The sequence below is a fragment of the Pagrus pagrus genome (genome assembly GCF_965226575.1).
Source record: "Pagrus pagrus genome assembly, chromosome: 23".
Lineage (NCBI taxonomy): Eukaryota > Metazoa > Chordata > Actinopteri > Spariformes > Sparidae > Pagrus > Pagrus pagrus.
The window spans coordinates 23,838,641-23,861,088 of NC_140205.1; the positions used below are offsets into that span (position 1 = coordinate 23,838,641).

Here is a 22,448-nt window from a genome sequence, read left to right on the forward strand (position 1 = left end):
ATATATATATACTAAAACCCATATGAAAAAAATTGCTTCTCACTGTTCTCAGGTCAAATATTTATATGCGATTAAAAATGTGATTAATTTCGATTAATTAATTACAAAGCCTCTAATTAATTAGATTAATTTTTTTAATCGAGTCCCGGCCCTAATATATATATATATATATATATATATATATATATTGTATTGACTCTTTGGGGAACAGATGATGCCATACACAATGCCATATGATGACTATACATTGGCTTAGGTCCAGGTGGATTACATTGTTTTACAGGGCATGTGGATTTTAATTTCTGAGAATGGGTCCAAGCACCCAGATACCTGTGCTGGGGATGAACATTATTCACCCATGGTGTGATATCCTTTTCTCTAACCACAAAGTTTGAAAGAATACCATTTGGCGTTCGCAGTACTCCCATAACTTTTCAGTTAGTGCAAACCTGCCTTGGAAGTTTTATCCCAGAGTCTGGATGGAGGAGTTTTTCCTCACTCGAAAAGAGGGTCTGAGGACAGAGGATGTCATTCTCTCTCCTGATTGTAAAGCCCACTGAGGCAATGTGATTGTGATTTTGGGCTATGATGATTGATTTAAACATTCCATATTTGCTTGGGCTAGTGAAATATCATTTAAACATCAACTTCATTCATCTGCATATGTTTTATTGGTGCAGATGGCCATCACATTGTGTTGCATCATCCCTGTGACGCAAGAAAACACAGCAAAAACATATCAACAGCATCAGGATTCAGCAGATTCAACATCTGACTCCATAGCAGCTTAACCATAATATGTGCCATCAGTGAGAATTCTCCTTATGGTTGCCACACTTCCTTTTAATTTGGCTAGGCTGTAATCTCCATGTCCTCTGAATGTTTTCATCTACTAAAGGACTTTCAACAGCTGGAGACATATCAAAGATTTTCTCTCTCTTCTTTGTGTCTCTGGATAAGGAAATTCAATTAGCTTAATTGGCCTCGATATGATGTTCAGTAAAGTAAGTATTTGTGTCGACAAACTTCACAGGGCACTTTAAGAAGCACCTTACTAATTAGAGCAATAACGTTAATCCAAATGTTTTACCTAGACTTCCTGATTATTCTAAATTGAAATCTAGGTAATTAGTTGAAACAACCCATGAGGAGATAGCTGGCATCCCTTCTTGAAAGCTGCAGATGGCAAGTATAAATGAAGCGTTGGCTTATCTCTTGTTCCAGTCCCAGTGAGCAAAAAGTGGTCTAGATCACGTCTTTTAGACATCATTTATGGACATCCAAGACGTCTAAAAGACGTCCCCTGGGGAGCCAGAATGAACGTTTTTTATACGTCTTTTCTGGACGTATAGACGTTTATATATCGTTTATCGACTAATTCTGGCTGTCAGTGGACATCCAGATCATAGCCAGTATGAACATCTATTCTCAACTAATTCTGGATGTCAGTGGATGTCTAGATTATGGCCTGACTGGACGTCTTTACTCAACGTCATTTATCGACCAGTTCTGGCTGTCAGTGGACGTCCAGATCTTAGCCAGTATGAACTTCTATTCTCGACTAATTCTGGATGTCAGTGGATGTCTAGATTATGGCCTGACAATTGACATGGCCAGGCCATGATCTGGACGTCCATTGACAGACGTATAAAAACTTTCATTCTGGCTCCCCAGAGGATGTCATTTAGACGTATTGGATGTCCGTAAATGATGTCTAAAAGACGTGATCTGGACCACTTTTTGCTAACTGGGAAGTGACTTATAAATAGATATGTGAAGTATAAAGGTGTAAACTTTCTTCATAATTAAATCTCAGTCTTACACCTAGTGAAATAATAGTGAAAACTATGAAAACCAGGGAAAAAAAACACCACACTGACTGGTAACACAATAAAACTGTATTACATTTGTGCTTAAAATTATTACAATTACAATATTTACAAGTGTTGTCCTAAAAATAAACATCTCATGCTGGATGACACGTAAAAAGAAATCATTGTACAATAGCAAGCAAAAGTGAATATTTTTTTTTTTTATTTAATTTATGTACAACCACAATTTACAAAGAGTTTTCCAGCGTAGAAATGTTGCTGAGCATTGTTGCGCACGCTCAGATGCTGATATTTAATACTGAAAATCAAAGGTTTGTTTTCTTCTCAGCAGAAAATGGTGTAATTTCTCTGCAGCAGTGAGCCGTTGGTGACTGACTTGCGGTTGAGTTCAGTTAACTGAACCCAAAGCTGTGCTGAAAATTGCACAGCCATCTTCAACATAAGCCAAACGGTGATTGAGAAATCATTGAATAGATTCAAGTATCAGCATGTCAAGCTATGCCAATTTTTGAACAGCAGGTGATGCACTGAAATCTTATCAAATAGTGTACAAAAAGTAACCAACCCCCACCATCCTCACCAATCCTTACACCCCTACAACCATGACAACAACCCGCCTCCTTTAGGACTTCCCACAGCTCAGTTCGACCAGTGTGAAAGCAGGGCTTTAACAAACAGAAAGACTGTCTCCAGCAAAAAGCCTTCCTTCACAAGAACAAGCCTGGTGTCAAAGTCCAAATCCAGGCTGCCCAGCTCAAAGTAGCTCTGAGGAAATGCATTTCAGGAATGGAACTGACTCTTGTCACCTCACCTGAAGACAATTATCACACCCAGGATTTAGTCTACAGGCATAAAGTCTAATCCATGATGTTTAAAGCTGTTTTAACTGATTTTTTTTGGACATTTGGGGATAGCAGTACAGCTGAAAACAGAATGTCTGACATAATTTATCATCACCTTAACAAAAGTTGTGCCTAATGTGTTAGTAAATAAGTAACATTCAACACAGAGCAACATTAGCATCTCATTGGGGTCATGTTTGTGTCCCCGATGACTGAAAGTCCAATATTCACCAAATAGTTGCTAAGTTTGACTCCTTTTTGGCGCTGAGTCGGCAAGATGCTAAAAGGCTCATAGCTGAAAGTCAGGTGATGTTTCTCTGAGGCTTCATCGCCACTTGAGAGGCCTTTCACATTAAAAGCAGTCATCTTATCCATTTTTAATATAAAGACAAATACTGATTAGTGCTGCTTTAATGTATTCAAAACCTGCTTACTTTGACCAGAAAAGGTCTTTTAATTGATATTCAATACAGCCAATCACACTTTTTTACATTCTGAAATGGTGTTACCAGACTATTTCAGATCTAATACCTACATCACATCAGTCTTCAAGGGTGAAGAGCACAGTGGCTCAATGGTCTTCTAATGACAGAGTGGACTCAAATATATTTATATAGTGTGTGAACTTTCATCCATCCAGAGAAAAGCACTCATTATTTCACAAACTGTTTCATTGCATGTTGGGTAATGTGGCTGTGTGATTTTGAAGCATGTTGATACTGTCAAGATCAATTTTGTGATCTTTAGATCATGAAATTTCTGGATGGATAAGACCAAGCCTCGTGAGACTGAAAGACTGAGGTTGTCATCTGAAGGGGGGTACACACACACACACACACACACACACACACACACACACACACACACACACTGATATCATACAGTAAAAAGGTCATTATCTCAAATGACATTGATTGACAACCCCTCAGTGTATTTTAGATTCAAGTAGAAATTGTTTGTCTGTGCAGTCAGGTGGGAACACTGTCACTGACAGGTAAGATGAGACAAGATTCCATTAGGTGGATTATTTTTTTTCTTTCATAATCGGTGGTCAGCTGTTGGTTAGAAATTGCCCTGAAGCATACGTTTAATGGCCAGGAGGAAAGAGGCAGCATCTGAAAGTCACAAACAAAGAAATTGACAAACTATTTTTTTCATACTTTAAGTTTGTTGTAGGCTTCCAGGGCCTACCCTGCCACACTGACGTCTCTATGGCTATTCTTTACAGCAGTGTGTCCCCTCCCAAAGAGGCTTGCTTAGTTATGTACATGTGGGGGGTGGAGCTGAACAGGAGGCAATAGTGTTTTTTGTTGTATGATTAAAAGCTCTCCTTTTGTCTCTGTTTCTACTACTACTCCTTCTCCTCCTTGTTGGCCCACGAGGGTCAGCGGACCTGGGAAGCGTAGCCCTCCTTCATTAGCCCCTCCTCATAGTCTGACTGGCACAGGATCATGTTGTTCTTCAGGAAAAACTTGTCTCCCACACAAAACCTGCAACAAACAAAGAGAGAGAGGGGGGGGGGTTAACATAAGCATCAAAGCAAGAATCTCATCATTAGTACTGAGCGCTAAGCTAGGCCAGCTTCAGCACTTGCTTCCTGACTATAGTACTAGTATAGTAGAGGGGTTTACCTCCAGGAAACGGTCAACTCAATTACAAGAAGGGATGTGTCCTAAGAGGTTTAGGGGGGTGGGTGGATGGTGTATATATGAATGGAATTATCTCTGTTTCAGGCAGGGGTTCCTTTCCACCTGCAGCAGGCACAGAAAACCCCACCAACCTCGGCATCCCTCAGTTGCTTCAGCCAGGGGGGGGCACAGTTACATTTGACCTTTCAGCACGGCACCAAGTGGAAATTATGTTGAGCATGTTAGGGCGGTAAATGTAGTTGTATTGTCCTGAGGGCCACTTATCGCCCTCAAAGTGCAGGTTGGACAAGGTCGGCAGCAGCGGTGCCAGTATTTACCAGGGGGAGGTGGTGCTGGCGTGGGGTGTGGGGACAGTGAGCCTTGCCTCTTTTGCCTTCCCTGGGCATTCGGACTGCTGAGTTGAGTGCTGGGAGCTGGATGCAGTGGATGGAACTCAGGAGGCACCTGACGAGGTTTGGCTGCTCACAACATTTATTCAGGGCTTCAGGGCAGATTGAGAGCATGAGTTGTTGCTTCCATTTGGGACCAATTAGCAGGATTCAAATACACCGTAGGTATTGGCACAATATACCTAAAGTGCGAGAATGGTGAGTTTCTGGAAATAAAAGCAAATGTTCGATGATAAGTTGGATGAAAATGAGCAGACCAGTCTGTCAGTCACCAATTTACTGAATCCAAGCTGATCATAGGGTTGCCTTTCAGGTAACCTTCCCAGTACTGTGGGAAATGAATAAAATCCCCTTGATGACTTCTTCTTGGAATCCTATCTGGAAGTACTTTCATGCCATTAATGCCCAGGCAACATACATAAGAGACAGTGAGGCAGAATTTGCACATAAAATCAATTTATTCTAGCTATTTTTTTTTTCTTTTTGCCTTTGGATGAATATTTTCACAATCATAGCTGACAAACAGAAATGTATGCGTTTTCACCAAAATTTCTACTTACATGTCTGCCCACCAATCTTTACCTTAAGATTATGCTGTAATCATTTCAAAAAGATTTTGTCAGGAAAAAAAAAAAAAACTTACATTAAAATCCAAGATAATTCATTAAAAAAATCGCCAAAAAGTGTCATTTGTGTGTAATTGTAGAAAAAAACTCCACCTCAAGTTGTTAAACCACATTTCCAGACACAATACTAAGGACGTAACCTTACTGTTGTCAATGGCAGCAATAGCCAGAGGATGAAAGAACAGACAAATGGCACACACACATCTGGGGAGAGACAAGAAGGGATTTAAAGTAATTGTCTAGAAAGTCAGCTTCTCTTTTTCTCCTGAGATAGCCTTGACTGGAGACTTGTGTTGTGCACATAACACAAATGAATACCTGCAAGAGGAGCAGTTGCTTTTGCTTTCAAAACAGTGATGATTAATTATAAAACTAGATTGGAGCTCTGTGCTTGTGCTTTCTTTCCTAAACTTTAAAGCATCATCCCATTAACAAGTAACTATGCATTTTTTTCAGCATAAAGAAAGGTTTATCCTGCAATGCGGTATTTTTTCCTACATATCTATTGTGGTTATTGGATGCTTGCACACATTCACTACCAAACTAAACATAGTCGACTAATAGCCATTGATCTGGGCTGTTTGGCCGAAGCAGAGCTGTTTTAATTTAATGGTGTCATCCACTCTAAAATAAATGTCCTGTCTATCGCAGAATCTATCCGTTTCTGTCTTTCCTGACACCAAGCCCAATCCCACTTTAACTTTATCTGCCTTTATTTTTTTTAGACCCTTTCTTCTAGTAGCACCCTCTCCTCCTTCTCGTCCTCCTCACACTCTTCTTACTGCTCTTATCCATGCCCTCAACTTATTTCACACAGACAAAATTGTTTCTGCTCGGTTAAATGTCAACAGAATATGTGACATCTGTGCACCAATTATGATGAGGATATTGGACTAGGCCCATCACAGGCATGTCTAATAAAGGACCTTGTGTTGCCCTAGTATTTGCACTCTATGAAAATTGCAGAGTGCATCTTCTATACGACTCTTTCTTCGATAATTAAAATGTAACTCATGCTCCAACTGCACTTTCAATAAAAGCAGTTTATAGAAATAAAATATAAAGTAGTTTGTGTCATTGCTGATATAATAAATAATTACATCATTTGATAAAACTTTATTTACAGGTACAGACATTTCATGGCAATAGCTGATAATTACCAAGTAACATATTTGAAATTTCTTTGAATTTCCCCCAAACTTCCACAATAATTATCTCAAAATGTATTTAAAATTACCACAATATTATTTAATAATAAGATTCTGCTATTTCTCAACATGTAGTTAATAAATAGTTGGTAATTTATTTGATACTTTTTTGGCAAACTTCCAACTGGTTTTTGCTTAACTTCTGCTTATTATGCAGACTCTGTCTTTCTCTGTCACAATTTATTCACACACTATTATAAGCGGGTACTTAGATCGTTGTAAATAACTTTTTTTTCCTGTTACTTGTTTATTTGCTTAAGTATTGTTGTCTCAAACTATAAAAGGGGTGACATTGAACTTCACGTGTTTGTGCCAGAGTGCACTGGAGCACTGTTACGCCACTTTTTGAGGGAATAAAATGTTCAGTTTGCATAATCAGAGAGTCATATACTTTTGTAAGTACTTGAAGATCCAATCATCACTAAAGACATAAATAAATAAACCCCAACCTATGTTAACAGCAGTTTTTTTCCACATCTGCTATTATGTCAAAGGACAATAACATTAGATAGAATGGGCAACTGTGGACAAAGTGAGTCCAGCTCCATGCTTGGCACAACATTCAAAACAGATGTTTTGGCTGATTGCTGAATTATATTCTCAACATGACATTTAATCATGTGGTCAGTTATAATTGTCTTTTGCATTTAAACTTCCCACTGTCGGAACAGTAGTTACTCGACCTTTGAAACAAGCCATAACATGTGCGCATGCCCCTGGGCTCTTCTTAGGTGCGCTTCGGTACTTAAACATGTAGCACTACATCCCTGGTGTGAATTACAATAAAGGCATCAATAGGCAATTAATGCGCAAAACTTTTAAAATAGGAAATTAGTCACTTGATTTTTGATTATGAAGTGGTATTTGTGGTACTCACTAAACTGGTGAAATCATGGATATTACAGCAACAAACTTAAGGGGTTTTAAGCCAATCAGGGTGATTTCTTTTAGCGACAAGCAACTGCTCGACAAGGGCTGTGTAACGCCAATGGTGGGTAACACACCAAACTGCGTGACTGCCCTGACAATGCCCAAAAGCAGACTGCCGGCCTGTTGTGTAGGCGCCTTTAGCCAGAACTAGTTATTTTAATTAAGCTGCAACAACTCACTCAAATTTTGTGGCCAAGGGGAAGTTAGACCTTAGCATGTTATCCTAGTATCATCATCATACATCACCACCCTGAAAAAGCACAGAAAAGGCTCTACTTCCTACGGAAACTTACAGAGGCTAAATTCCAGAGCCAGATTCTGGTGAATTTTTACAGAGGAGCAATAGATAGCATTCTGACTGGAAACATAGTTCTTGTACGCCAAGGACAGGAAAAGCTCTACAGTGGGTGCATCCCGCCCAGAACATCATTGGTACCATCTACAGTGCATCAATAATATCAGTAAAGTGAGATGTCTGTACACAGCCCGAAGGATACTATAAGACAACACCCAGCCCCCAACTGTCTGTTCACCCTGCTGACATCTGGAAAAAGATACAAAAGTATCTGCTGCCAAACCACCAGACTACAGAGCAGCTTTATTCCCCAGGCCCTAAATTCATCATCAACTCTCCATTTTCTAAAGTAGATGTAGCACAAAGGATTCAAATAAAGTGTTTTTTTGTTGTTTTTTTACCTTTGTGTTTTAAAAATAGCAATAAATGTACCTTGTACATTTTAGACAGAATACAGATGAAAAATAAGAAGCAACAATTCACTTCAATTTAGTGGCATGCTGAGGGGAAGTTAGAGAGAAACACAGATAGTTAAAATGGCATGATCAGCAGAAGTAGAAACCAGTTGGAAGTTTCCTTGAAATGTACTAAAAAAATACATTTATTTGTCAACTACTTGTTGAAAATAGAATATTATTTATTAAATCATGTTGGGGGATTTTTCAATAAATTTTGAGGTTATTATTTTGATAGTTGGGGTGTAATTTCAAAGACATTTTAAAAATATTACTTGGTAATTACTAAGTATCATTTGACTATGACAGTTTAAGACCTGATTCAACCTGATTTGACAGACTGATCACTCACTTTAAACTTTAGCCACAATTTTAGTGGAAAATGATACATGTGCTTACACAATTCACATGTGAGAGAAACCCTAAACAATTAAAATAACCAGAAAAATCTCAAATCTACAAATACAGTCGATTTGAACAAAATATGTGTTATCATCTAACCAAAGAAAAACTCAACATACATTTTGTTGTTCTACCATGAGCCTAAAAAAAACCTTTCATCATCTGTAGCCTCATCATCAGACTGATATGCCAGGTAAAATTAACATTAAAGCAATCAGTATTTTTTTTCACCTTGTTCATTAAGTCAGAAGTTGTTGTCTGTTAAGGAGTTAAGTTATTTTGTTTGAGACTCATTAGCAACTAACATTTCTGTCCTGCCAATGTCATCTTCAGATAATGTGGAACATGACAATCACCAAAATACATCAATTTAAAAGTGATTTTTATCTTTAAAGCTATGGTCTACGATTTGAAAGATTTATCATTATTATTAACATTATTTAGATGGTGGTTATGGTCCAATAGTACGACCTACACAATATGAAGAGTAAAAGGAACCAAATAAATCCATTCTCTCTAGTGCCTGCAAAACTGAAAAGAAATTGACCAATAGGAGGCATCCGGTCCGGATGGCTCCTATTGGATCAATTTTCCGATCCAATCCCCTCGCTCACTCTCCTGCTCACGTCTGGTCCCGACCCACTTCCGCATTTGAAACTACAAGCGGACAAGAGGTTTGTTTTGCCCTGAGCAGTTCAGCTGCCTCTGCTTGCCCCACCAACAAAGAGTCAAAGAAAGAAAGTCTGTCACTGAAAAGACACAAAGCGGAGATGTGAAACAAAGAGGGCTCAAACCCGAATAAACATCGGGTCATCATTTGAACAGTGGCGAAAGGTCCGTGAAGATATGGACCCGATGCTGATACAGCGGAGTTTCTGTTGAGCAGGTAATCTTCGTCTTTATTGTAGATGTTGTGACACAGATAACTTTCATGCCGATGCTGGCTTATGACTGTGAAAGCTGCCGTTAGTTTGTTGTGTTATTAGACGGTGTCGAGACAATTTCTGTCTCTGCAGTGTTGTCAACACTTGTTTACTTGTTCGATGGAGACGTTAGCCTCTATGCTAGCATTGTAAGCTAACAACAAGCTAACATTGCTATCATGTTTACACAAATCAGCCTATTTATTTGCTCATGGCAGCTAAATGAAGCAGCAAGTAATGCAAGTAAGATGAATGAAGGGATGAATGAAACAGATTTAATTCCGGATTTTTATTTTATTTGTCCCAATTTATTTCTCCATAACAACCTCTCGCCCGGTCACTACTCAACTGTTTTGCTAACCCTCCTCCAGGTCTTGTCCGTTTGTTTTCAATGAAGCCTTTGCTAAATCAATATGATGGATTGTCATAAACGCATTACAATGTGTGTATTTGTGTCTTATCTGTCATAAACAAGAGATTACGGTTTACGGGCATGGTTGTGTCGCAGTTTGGTGCTACTCAGACAACAGCTGGGACACAGCTGGTCCGAGGCTCATGTAGGTTTAATTTTCAGCCACAATGTGGAAGCGATCGTTATGATTAAAGCTGATGGCAGCATCTGTTAGTCTCTTGGCCCTCAATAACTTAGAAGTGGATAACTTAGCTGTTGATAAATAGTAACTTATTACGTAGCTGTAATGTAAGGTAGCTGTAACATGCTAATGATGTTACACTAGCTTGGCTGTGGAGCATTGTAATGACTTACGAGATTTACGTGAGTTTCAACGTGCATTGTAATAACTTTACCTGTGAATCTGACATCAATACGTCATTCAAAGCTGGAGCTGTATTTGGTTTCTGCCGGCTTGATGCTCTTGTTGCTTGTTGCGGAGGGGGTGTGTTGTGGGAGGCTCCGAGGGGAGAGCGATACGAGCTCGGAGGGGAGGGATTAAGGAGCACAGAGGCGAGGGGGGTGTGTGTGTGTGGGGGGGGGTGGATGCTTTTTTCAAACCTTTCTCAGATTGTAGACCAGAGCTTTAAGTAGACACATATTTTTCTGTTGTTGTTTATTCTCCATTGACATCCCCATTTTAACTACCACCTGCTTAAGAATCTATTATATGGGCAGCATATCAGAGCTCTAGAACCAGGTTGGCTAGCTTACAAGCTCCAGTGCTTTCACAGTACATGAACAACATAGTGAGGACTTCCATCTCATGATCTTTCTCTATTGTAGCTAAATCGTACAATAAAATATGTTTTTCTCACTGCATTTTAGGCAAGAAATAGGCAGTGTAGTGACATAATCTTGGTTTATATTTTATAAGCATTGCCTACTTTAGACAGTTTGATTGGAGTTTGGTGCAACCCCAGAGAGACGGCAGCTCTCCTTCTCGAGGTCTATCTATGCTCTTTGTGTCCGTGGGTGCAGACTTTTCTGGTGGACTTCTGCCGACATAAAAGTGGGGAGATCTGGGTGCAGGAAACATGGGGAGAAGTTTAACATTGTTCATTTGCATATACTTCTAAAATGGTAACTCAAAAATTTGAATGAAGGACTTTTACTTGTACCCTGTTTACACTGTAGTTTTGCTACTTTTCGAACATCTTCTAATCTTAAACAAAGAAATAATGATTTTAATCTAGACAGACAGATATTCTGTGGCTATGATGTTACACCATTTAAATAAATCATCTGCTATATATGATGTGCATGAAGTGTTTCTAATTTCCTCCTACACCATACAGGCACTAAATTTCAATGTGTTTAAAGATGCATGAAGCTGGAGGCAGGAGAAGAACAATATGAGGCAATGAAAATTGGAATAGCAGCACCAGCAAGAGCTTCAATCTACTTTCCCTGCTGAAACTTAATGTGCTGAATGTTTACACCAAAATCCTTTTACTTTGTGTGACAATCCCTACATTTACATGATGTTAGAAAAAGTCAGACTATTGTGTTAAACTGGACTTTTAAAGTCCATGTAAACATGTTAATCCGACTGAAATTGTACTAAATCGAATTTCTCAAGTTGGACTAACACCCAGATAATGCAGTTGGAAGTCGATTTACTCTTTCATGTAAACGCCTTGGTCAGACCTGAACTGGCCTTGGCTTTCTGCGCATGCACCACATGACCCTGAAGTCGTCCGTGGCATAAATCCATAGCAGGAAGCCGGGAAAAACAAAAGAAGACGACGACGATAAATGTATCAACATGGCAAGTGCTAGAGCAAGAAATACACATTTTCGTACAGTGCCAAAAAGTCATCCATGTTTTCACCGCTTTGCAGCCTGTTTGCCGCTTCTTATCTTAGTTGGTATGTGAGGTCCAGTAGCAACTGGCTGAAGTCCAACATTACCAACTATACCTTTAAGTAAGAGCAAAAAGATACATAACATACATAAGATATAAGTTTGCTCTCTTTCCGGTCTAGCAGCAATATAAGAGCACCATAAATTACATTTACATAAATACAATAACAAACAACATCAACAACAGAAAAATCAACCGCTCTGACACTATTATAGTTTGTCTCGGTACCACACTAAAAAATCATTAATTTCCCAGCACTATTACTTTAATTTTCATTTAGTGCTGTTGAAAAACAAAGAGCTGAAGCATAATATGTATGACCTCATGATATGGTAGACTAATAATCATGATATATGCTCTGTGTGGTAAACACACTAGCTCTTACACATCAAATACTGTAGGCCTATCATACAGTAAGAACAGCTGATTTCAGGCGCAGTAACCCACACATGGCGTTTAGGGGCGATACGAGTTGGCCCTGTGTTCACTACGTCATCAGAATGGCATCTCAGTCCAGCCAAGAACTCATGTCACAGCAGGGACCCGACACGGATTGGCCAGGGCCCGTCACAGGGGAACAGGAAATTTAAGGGAGCTGCGTCTGTACAGTACAGTAATGCATTACTTTGTAATGCCATATTGCCAACACTTGTCCCTGGATAGGCCTACTACTTCTTCCCTACTTCGTGTGAACAGTGTCAGTGTGCAAGAAAAAGTCACGTTATATCAAGGAGTAAAACGTAGAAGTGTCGGTACTGCATACCGGTGAGTACTGGCCCACTTTGAGCAATGGTTGTATTCACAGTCAGTCAACTCTGCTAGTGCTGTCTTCTTCTCTTGCTGCGCTGCCTTCACTTTTTTCCCTCCATCTTCCTTCCTTTACTTAAAGGTGACTGTGACTAATGAGTCTTCAGAGACCTCTTGTTGTAGGAGGAAGAGAAAGAATGGCTTCCACAGGCACACACAAAGATGTATTGCGATGCCAGCAATTTGCCTGGGAGGCTTTTGTTAACTAGAGTATTCACTTTCCACTTGTGAAGAAACAGGGAGATTGCCAAAGAGAGAAACCAGTCTCAACTGCACTAAATCTAATTACAGTTAAGATGCATACAGGTTCTGAAACACTTGGCCAGATGACACTGATGCTTAATTGTAACAGCATGTTGTAAATCTTCTCTAGCAGATTGCTGCTGGCCATTCAGACAGCAGCAGCAGCACAAGGAAAAAATGCAGATGAGATTTTCTTTTGGGAATGTAATGTACTGAAAATAATGTCAAAGGGGGGGATTGGCATTTTTTAAATTTATTTTGTCTTCATCAGTGATGCTAAATGTCCACTGTCACTGTGTTTTAAAACATGCTGTTCTTTTTAATTTTTTTTCTCCATCTATGATGCTCTGCACTTACAGATGACAGGTTTTATGTACTGTTATCACTGAAAATTCAATTGTTAAACAAACAATGTGGCCACAAATAAAGGAAGCCATCGTATTGGCTGTTTTGCACCATCAAATTTAGTATTAACCTGCTCTACCACAGGTCGGATTTAGACCCTGGGCTGCTGCAGCGAGGCCACAGCCACTGTACATGGGGGCACACCCTACCAGATGAGCTACCAGGGCACTCCAAGTTATTTTATTTAACTAGTAAAGTAATTAACTCACGTACTTAACATAACGTAAACTAACATAAACTTGACCAAACTGTGATCATATGATGAAGGTGCGTTGCTGTTACAGTCATGTTGTTTTATCTAGCACATATTGTTTTATCTAGCACATATAGGCTAGTCACTACAGCGTCAGCTGCAGCGTCAGGACAGTCGAACGAAGACTGTTGAAAAAAGACTTAGGGAGTCTCTCAGCGGGAGTCAATCGAGGAAGTCCAAGTAACCCACTGTCCACCACAGATATGGGTCCCTACCAATACCAGTCAGGAGATCTAATCGGAGGAGATTTCACCGGAGACCCATTGCTCGAGGCTGTAACCCAGCCAATCTCTGTTACCCAACATTCTCCACCGGTACTGAACTTGTACTAGGGGGGGCTATGGAACTGCCAGTCTGCAGTCAAGAAGGCGGACACCATTTCAGCCTATGCCTCCCTACCTGGATCACTCTAGAAAACACTGCCACTCCAGCTGCCCTCTCAACTGCCTACTCATTCTCACACTCCACGAGACAAACAGGTCGAGGAGTCCCGGTCCTCTTTGCGACTTCTATGATGAGATGGACACACTCCTAAGCTGCTCCCCTGACAATGGCACACCGCTTGTCGTCTTGGGTGACTTCAACATCCCCTCAGAGAAGCTGCGCTCATCTGAATTCATCAGCTTCTTCTCCTCTTTTGACCTCACACTCTCCCCCTCTCCACCCACCCACAGGGCCGGGAACCAACTTGACCTTGTCTTCACGAGGTCCTGTAGTACCTCGGCACTCTCTGTTATCCCGCTCACTGTGTCCGACCACCACTTTGTTGCTTTCTCTCTCCCCTTGAAGCCCACCTCTCTCTGTCCCTTCACCTCTCGACCAGCACGATCATTCCCCCCCCCCCCCCCCGGCTGTCTGAACCGCTGCGAACCAACAGATTGGTGCTACGAGCAGCAGAGAGAAAATGGAAAAATTCACATCATCCTAATGACTTTGCTCACTACCACCTCCTCCTGTCCGACTTCTCATCAGCTGTTTCAGCAGCCAAATCTGCCTTCTACCTGTCAAAGATCAACTCCTCTGCCTCCAACCCCAGGAAACTATTCTCCATATTCTCTTCACTCCTCACCCCTCCCACCCCTACCCCTCCCTCCTCCCTCACTGCTGATGACTTTGCAACTTACTTTACCAACTGTTCCTCTCCTTTCCCCCATCCTGCAATACTCACGTTGCCACGCGCATCTCGGAATGTCTGGCAGACATCTCCGCTTGGACAACTGCGCATCATCTCAAACTCAACCTCAGTAAAACTTAACTCCTCTTTATCCCAGGGAAAGACTGCCCTCACATGGACCTGGCAGTCACTGTCGAGAACGTCACGGTATTACCTTCATTGGCTGCGAGAAACCTGGGTGTGATCCTTGACGACGGACTATTCCTCCACTTCCAACATCACTGTGGTGGCCCGATCCTGCAGATTTGCCCTCTACAACATCCGCAGGATCCGGTCTTTCCTCACAAAGGACGCAACGCAACTCCTGGTCCAATCGTCATTTCCCGCCTGGACTACTGCAACTCTCTCTTGGCTGGACTCCCAGCCTCTGCGACTAAACCCTTGCAACGTATCCAGAACGCTGCAGCGCACCTTGTTTTCAATCTACCCAAATTCTCCCATGTGACCCCCCTCCTCCGTAACCTCCACTGGCCCACATCAGATTCAAGACCATGGTGCTGGCCTTCAAGGCCGTCAACGGAACTGCACCCATCTACCTCCAAACACTGGTCAGACCACACGCCCCAACGCGAGCACTTCACTCTACTACATCAGCTGGCCGGCTGGTACCGCCATCGCTGAGAGCAAACAAAGGCCGCTCAACGAAGTCGCGACTCTTCTCTGTTCTGGCGGCCCAGTGGTGGAACGAACTCCCGACCAATGTCAGGACAACAGAATCGCTCGCCATCTTCCGCAAAAGACTCAAGACTCACTTGTTCAGACTTCACCTCGACCCCGCATAGCATGACTCCCTCCCAAATCATCTGCTAAATGCCCTAAATGTAAAGGTAAATGTTTTGGGAACTGTTATTATGTCATTTTGGGAGACGCTGACAATCAACCTATTCAGCTGTTTAGGTTCGGCTGATCTGGCTAGTAGGTGCACTGTTTGGGAAGTGAGTGAAAGAAAGACACAACATATTTTTTAAGACTTCCCAACTAAGCCAACAGCAGTATATAGGTTCCATGAAGCAAGGCTTCCATAAAATGTTACGTTGTGAGACAGTTGTTCTGCTGCCATTTGGCAGTACAAATACATCCTCTGCCATACCACCAGACAACAGAGCAGCTTCTCTCCTCAGGCTGAGACACCTCCATTCATCCTCAGCACACAGCATAAAAATTAAACAGTTTTAATTTCAGGAATCCAACCTGGTGAAAGGCATTAAGAATAACTATACAGGAATAGCCAATCTTCTCACTGTAGTTCTCATTTGCTTATGTAGATCATATAGAGACATCAGTGTTAAATTGAAATAGTTTCATAACAGTTGAAAGATCCTTGTAGTACATTTAACTTATAATGAATATAATTAAGAAGAGATGTTACACTGGTCAACTGTTAGCCTACTTACTGCAACAGACTAAGGTGCGCAAATATTTCCAGTTTTTGTTGTTAACTTAAGTTATCATCAGCTGTTGACCATTTTTGCTCAATGCCTGGTATGCTCTGTATTTTCTGCCTTCCAGTTTACTGTGCAAACAGTAATATGCTGCCCTGTCTCATTCAGTCGGTCAGTCTTGGGTAAGGTCCTTCTGACTTCCTCAAGATTGTTTCCATGAGTAGTTTTATTTTATTTTACATTATAAAAGTACAAAGTAGTACAAGCTTACAACACTCAATGATTCCAGTCATATTGTGTAAACATATCATGGTTTACATAAGTATTACTTCCAAGTGTTAACTGGCAATATAATCTAAAAAGTAAAGGCTTTTTTTCTTTGTCTCTCACACTTTGTAAGGATGTTGAGACCACCTTTAAAGAGGCTCCTGTCTTCTGCCCTCAGGAAGATGTTGTTCAAAACCTGGCTGGAAGGCAGGGTTCATGTCATGGATGAACTAACCTCTGGCAATGTGCTTCATGTCTGCCCACTTTATGAACTGAACTGCATTTTAACTATAATCGACAGGTGAAGCTGAACCTGGACAAAGGTTAGCTGACATCCAGCTTAATTAATAAATGAGAAACAGTTTCAATTTCCTCAACATAAATGTCTGACTTAAATGATAAAGAACACAAAATGAAACTGGGAAATCTAATCATTGTAATATAAATTGCTGAGTTTAGTTGTCTGGCAAAAAGTTACATTTACTGCAGACTTTTAGTATAATTTTGGTTTTATTGTGCTGAACTTAATTGCAGCAACCAACTAATTTCTCTGTTTCAGATTTTCTTTCTGTATGGCAATCACTCAAATGTTTAAGCAAAGTCAACTTGCTAAGGTTATCAGTGCATCATTAAACTTTCAACACCACCAATTTCATGAGCATGCGTGACTAAATTTTGCCGCCGCTGCTTTCTGGTCACTAGGCATTAGGCTGTGTCCAACTCCAAATGCTACCTCCCATTTCAAGTCCACATTTAGGCCAGTCACCAACATAAAATGTTAGCAGTTTACGTTTCTGCAAACCACGGATACATAACAATTTGTATGTGTCATAGGCTACATACCATATTGACATGTCTACAAACTGTGTCATATCACATTAGCCCTGACTTACCTGACTGACGGTAGGGGTAGAGGATGGTGGTTGAGTTAGAGGCGTCAAGGCTGCCAAGCCAGTGACTGCTGTTTGTGTCTATGTTTTAGCATTTGTAAATGTGACATCACTGGATATTTTTAAGGACACCCCAGGACAACTTCCTGCTGTGTCTGTGGTGACAAAAAAACATTTTGACGGGCAGTTGGGCCATCTTGAGCTTTGTTTGTGGCAACCAAGACATGATCTTTTCCTAACTCTAACAATCAACTAAACTTATCAACTAATAAAAACATTTATTTGTATGAAATCATTTTTACTTTAAAGTGTACACTATTGGACTAAAAAAGTGCAGGATCATATATTAAATTGTGTCTTCTCGTAGGCTGGCTGCACAGGCTCTGAGTTCTCAACACGAATTGCATAAAAACTGACAACTGTTTACCTTATTGGCTATTAGGCCCCTGTCTGACAAGGATAACTCATGACATATAAAGGCACCATGGCTGAGCTAAGCTGTGCTGAACCCAAGCGGTGTGAGTCCCTCCTTCCAGTGCTCAAGTATGGAGCATCCTCCCTTATCAGCACTGACCTTCCACTGCATTGTCACCCATCCTGCTCCCCTCTACTCTAACCTTCCTCTAGCCTCCCTAGACTGTGGCCTCCAGCTCATCTGGGGGAAATTGGAAATTGGGCCAGCACTGGCTAGATGATGAGGCTGGACGACAGCCCCATCGATTAGCTGTCCCCCTGGGCTGATCTGTGGCTAACTGCTTGTTGGATGAAGTCTCATATCTCTGTTCTTATTCCCAACACCCCCACCCTCACCAACACCCCCTCTCTCCACAGAACCAGCCCTACATCCCTTTGGCACTATAACCATAGTGGGGTTTCTTTTCCTCAGCTCAGGTTGGAAAAATTCTGGCTGGTGGGAAGGTCACAATGGTAGATTTATGTGCAGATAACAATAGTAAGGCCACATTGGTTGCAGACATGAGAAATCAGAGCCAATGTAGGATCCTATATGTTCACCGATGGACCAGAGACAGGAGCTATTCACTCCCCTCAGCTTGATACCGTTTAAAGTCATGCAAAGAGTGAGGAAACAGGGGAAACACCCTTTGATCTCTGGCAGATACACAAGTAAGATAACTGGTAAGGTGTTCCCATTTACAGTAAATTATTCCTGAAGTGGGTTCAGCTCTCAATTGCTTCTTTTGTGGCCAGTAAGAGCTGCCAATTTGATGGTGATGACAAAGAACAAGAAAGCAGTTGCAGGTCATGAACGCAGTGACATGTCCACTCTCAGCTAACTGGCCTGTCTTTCTGTCTCTGCACTGCACTAATTGGCCTATAACTTAAGCAAGGTTCTTAATAGCTCAGCATGGCAATGACCATTACAGTCCTGCAGTGAGTCCTTGATGAAATCAGAATAATCACTTGCTTCAATTCCCTGTCTTTGCTCTGTGGGATACACGAGAGTGGATGTACCCACAAAGCAACTGATGTCACGGATTGATGCAATGAGCAAGTACATGTGTTTGAGATGGGGATGGCTGTGTGTGTTTATACTTGATTGTAGCAAGTCAACCTTCAAACGGCAACATGGGCTGTGGCTGACCTGCAGGGACGATAGATAATTACACTGTGTGACCTCTGCTGACCTTGTGATCGCCTGGTCTGTTTATCAGATTTCACATTTGACGATGTTCCACGGAGAAATCTCCGAGCCATTTGCGAGATGGATTAGATTGCTTTATTGAAGGGCCTGTGGGGGAAGGGGTCAATGGAGGCTTTCATGTTTGTTGGAGGCTGGGAAACGAGAGGGGACAGAGCTGGTGTAGATGAACAGGGCAGCAGATCGGTATGCCAGACAAAGAACAGGAGCCCAATTTCAAGCCAGCTGAATCAAGACCCTGAGAAACTATTCAGGGAATCTTAAGTGAGATCTCCAAATAGATCACAGACCACAGCTAAGAAAAATTGTTAAAGGTCAATCTATTAATCTGGATATAAATGTTGAGAAACTCACTTGGACAAGACTCTAAATCCCCAATCTTCTAAAAGACAGGCATTGATAAATTCTGTCACAAGTGTCAGATTTATGACTTCAGAGATTAAATCTTACTGTGATTTCGTTTGCAGATGGAGGGATTAGCAAATATAATTTGTGTGTCAGAATTTGATTTTTACAGTTTACATTATCATTGAATTATGTTGTCATAAGTTACTTCAGTTACTTTTTGGGCAATGACATTCCTCTTGGATGTGAAATCATGGCTTAAACATTGATCTTTAAATATATATTCCTGCAAAGGTCCAATATGTCTCCCTGAACAGCTTTACCAATTTAAAAAAAGAAAAAGGAAAACAAAAAGTCAGAGCTGTAGAACAACTTCAATTATAACTGGTGCCACACCATAAATCTTGGCCAGGTTCCGGTGAAATTGTGATGGGCATCTGAGTGTTGCGTGTTCAGGCCACAGCGGACCGTGTGAAACACACTGACGTCGATTTTATTCAACAGTTCATCAACTGGCCTAATATAAAAAGAAAGATTTTCTTGCGTTTAAATGGGTTTAATGTGGGAGAGCAGAGTTGGCCTGCCTGGACATGGCTGATGAAGATTAGCTGACTTCTTCCATTAGGAGAGGCTGTCTGGTGCAGCCAGCTGAAGTGGCAAGACAATAACTGAGTGCTAATTGTGTGTAACCAGGTCTTTTGCCTTTAGCATGCACAGTGTGCCTGGTTTGTGTGTGTCTGCGTGAGGGGGTGCTGGTGGGTGCTTGTGTTCATGTGTCTGCAATGGCCGAGTTTGGGAGGAGAGATGAGAGAAAAGCAGGAACCCAGCCAACACATAACCTTCCTAATCTGTTTCTTGTAACCTTCAAAAAACCTTTGATAACATTCTGGATTGTTCATTAGCTCCAAGAATGTTCACAGAAAGTCTCCACATTGTTCCATCATAGTAACATGACTACTGTCTGGGCACATAGGCTCTCCAGAATGTTTGGAGAATGTTCCTACAAGGTTCACATAACATGAATGCACAGGAATGTTTTACATATGCCGTGAAACCTTTTAAAGACACTGGGTGTGCAGGGCTACGGGCTTCAGTACTTTCTTCGTAAAGACTTTTTGCGATCTTCTAACAGTGGCTGATACCCCAATTAAGAATTGCCAGTGTCTCCCATAAAGACAAATATCACTGTTTCCAAAACAACATGACTGCAGCAACATACCATTGTTCGGCACAATGGATCTTTGCTGTACGGTCGCAGTTTGGTTAGGTTTAGGCAAGAAAAGTATTTTAAGTTTAGTAAACATTGTGGTTTGGACTGAAATAATTACTTTACTTATTGTAACTTGATTTCTGGTTCCACACTTGACTCAAACAGTGGTCTCCTACATGAAAATCCTGTGTTTGTTTCACCTGACCATTCATCCTTTGCCATTCTATTAATTCACCTGACTCCCTCCTTTGCTGCCAATTACTTTGGCCACTAGAGGTCATCTCCGAACGAGAAACGTAAATATTGGTTGCAATGAGCTGATTTGACTGTTAAATTGCATCGTCGTTTTTACGATGAGGATGGGTTTAGAACAGTATAGACGCTGTCGTTGCCTTCAGACATGGTTAGATGAAGTGTCATATGTAGGCCTACTACTTAATTTGAAGGAGACTCAGGCCATAAATGCACTGGCATACCACTGCAGTGACAAATCCACAGCAGTACATTTTCAAATGATCCATCAAACCCTAGTGTCAGCTTTTGCAGGCAGGATTTCCATGAGGGATCTGATTGGTTGTCCGGTTGTTGCATTAACAACTTGAAGCACTTTCAGAATCAACTCTCACAGTCACTCTCCTGTGGGGGAGGGCGACTATGAGGGTACTGGACATTCCAAATTAAAGATTTAGGAGAAAACTACAAAAAGAAAAAAAGAAAACAAGCTCATGTTTTTATGTTATTGTGAATCTTGTGTTCAGTAAGTAGCATCATAAAGGTTTAGTTGGGGTGACACTGGAGTTTATTAAAGAAGGGTGTGTATCAAGTTCAATGCCTCAAAGTATTCCCTCTCTGGTGCTGTGAAAACGAGAAGTGTTCTGAAATTTCTGACCACGTCCTATCTACAGGATACAGGTGGAGACCCAGTAATGAAGACTGATTTGAAGAATATGTTTGGCCATGTAACTGCACTTGTAGCTCTAAGCTGCTACTGTACAATAGCGTGCAGGATTATGATGATCCTTCTTGGTCCAGCAGGTGTCCCTACGGACCTAGATGTGTGTACTTGGTCACTGGTTAGAGTGATAAATTTGCAATGTGGAATCTTTCTTAAACTATCAGCAGCACTTTGGGATTTACCACGCTCCAAGCTTGCCTTCCTGACCAGTCATAGCCGCAGGTATGGGAGAAGAGAAGTGGTCCAATCACTCACCTCTGATTGCAGAGCTGGCATGCGAAGCAGTCCAGGTGGTAGACATTCTCCTTGGCCCTCATGACCATCTCAAAGGCTGGAATAAGTTTGCTGCAAGCTGCGCAGTTCCCTGTCACACCAAACAACCTGAGCCATCCACCCACACAAACACAAACACACACACACAGACAAACAAGAAAGATGTATAATTTAAGTCATTTCCCAAGACTTCAAGAGAGTTCACAAAAATCAGGGATGTGTCAACAATGCTTTAGTGCAAAGACTTTTAACAGGTAAACTGCCCCCTGAGTCTCACCAGCAGGAATTCTTCATTTAAACAAGTGACGACTTTCAAAGTGATGATTCAAACAGCTGTATTGTAACTTGAATGCAATGTGATGGCACATTTACTGGCTGAATGTTATCAATAACACCTTTAACCAAGCGCGACTGAAAACTAAAAAAAAGTGATAATAAGTGAAAATAGTGTAAAAATAATAAGAGGACAGAATAACAGTATGTTCCACTCAGGATATAAACCCAGGCCAGCGTTGCAAAGATGGTCCTGGAAGAACAATAAGTGTGATGTTCAAGGAACAACACAAACACAGCACTGTTAAATACACCGAAAGTGACATACTAACAACATGGAATGTATGTAGGACAGTATTTATTTATTTTTTTGCATATTAATTTATTTGTATATTTTAATCGTTATATCACTTATTTATTTACTTTTCTTTTTGTGTTGGAT

The 22,448-nt window shown here is 41.1% G+C and overlaps 1 protein-coding gene across 4 annotated transcripts in view; it reads right to left on the minus strand.

Annotated features, from left to right (window-relative positions):
• Window positions 1–1,876: 1,876 nt before the first annotated feature.
• lmo3 (LIM domain only 3) overlaps window positions 1,877–22,448 on the minus strand; it is a 69,730-nt gene continuing 49,158 nt past the window's right edge. For 3 of the 4 annotated variants that reach the window (XM_084346103.1, XM_084346102.1, XM_084346104.1), the window contains exons 3-5: window positions 21,716–21,841; window positions 10,890–11,024; window positions 1,877–4,164 (exon numbers count right to left, since the gene is read on the minus strand). In XM_084346103.1, coding sequence (XP_084202229.1) covers window positions 4,059–4,164; window positions 10,890–11,024; window positions 21,716–21,841 — 367 coding nt within the window. In that variant the 3' untranslated portion in view covers window positions 1,877–4,058. The remainder of the gene's footprint in view (window positions 4,165–10,889; window positions 11,025–21,715; window positions 21,842–22,448) is intronic. The other variant, XM_084346105.1, reaches the window with a different exon arrangement.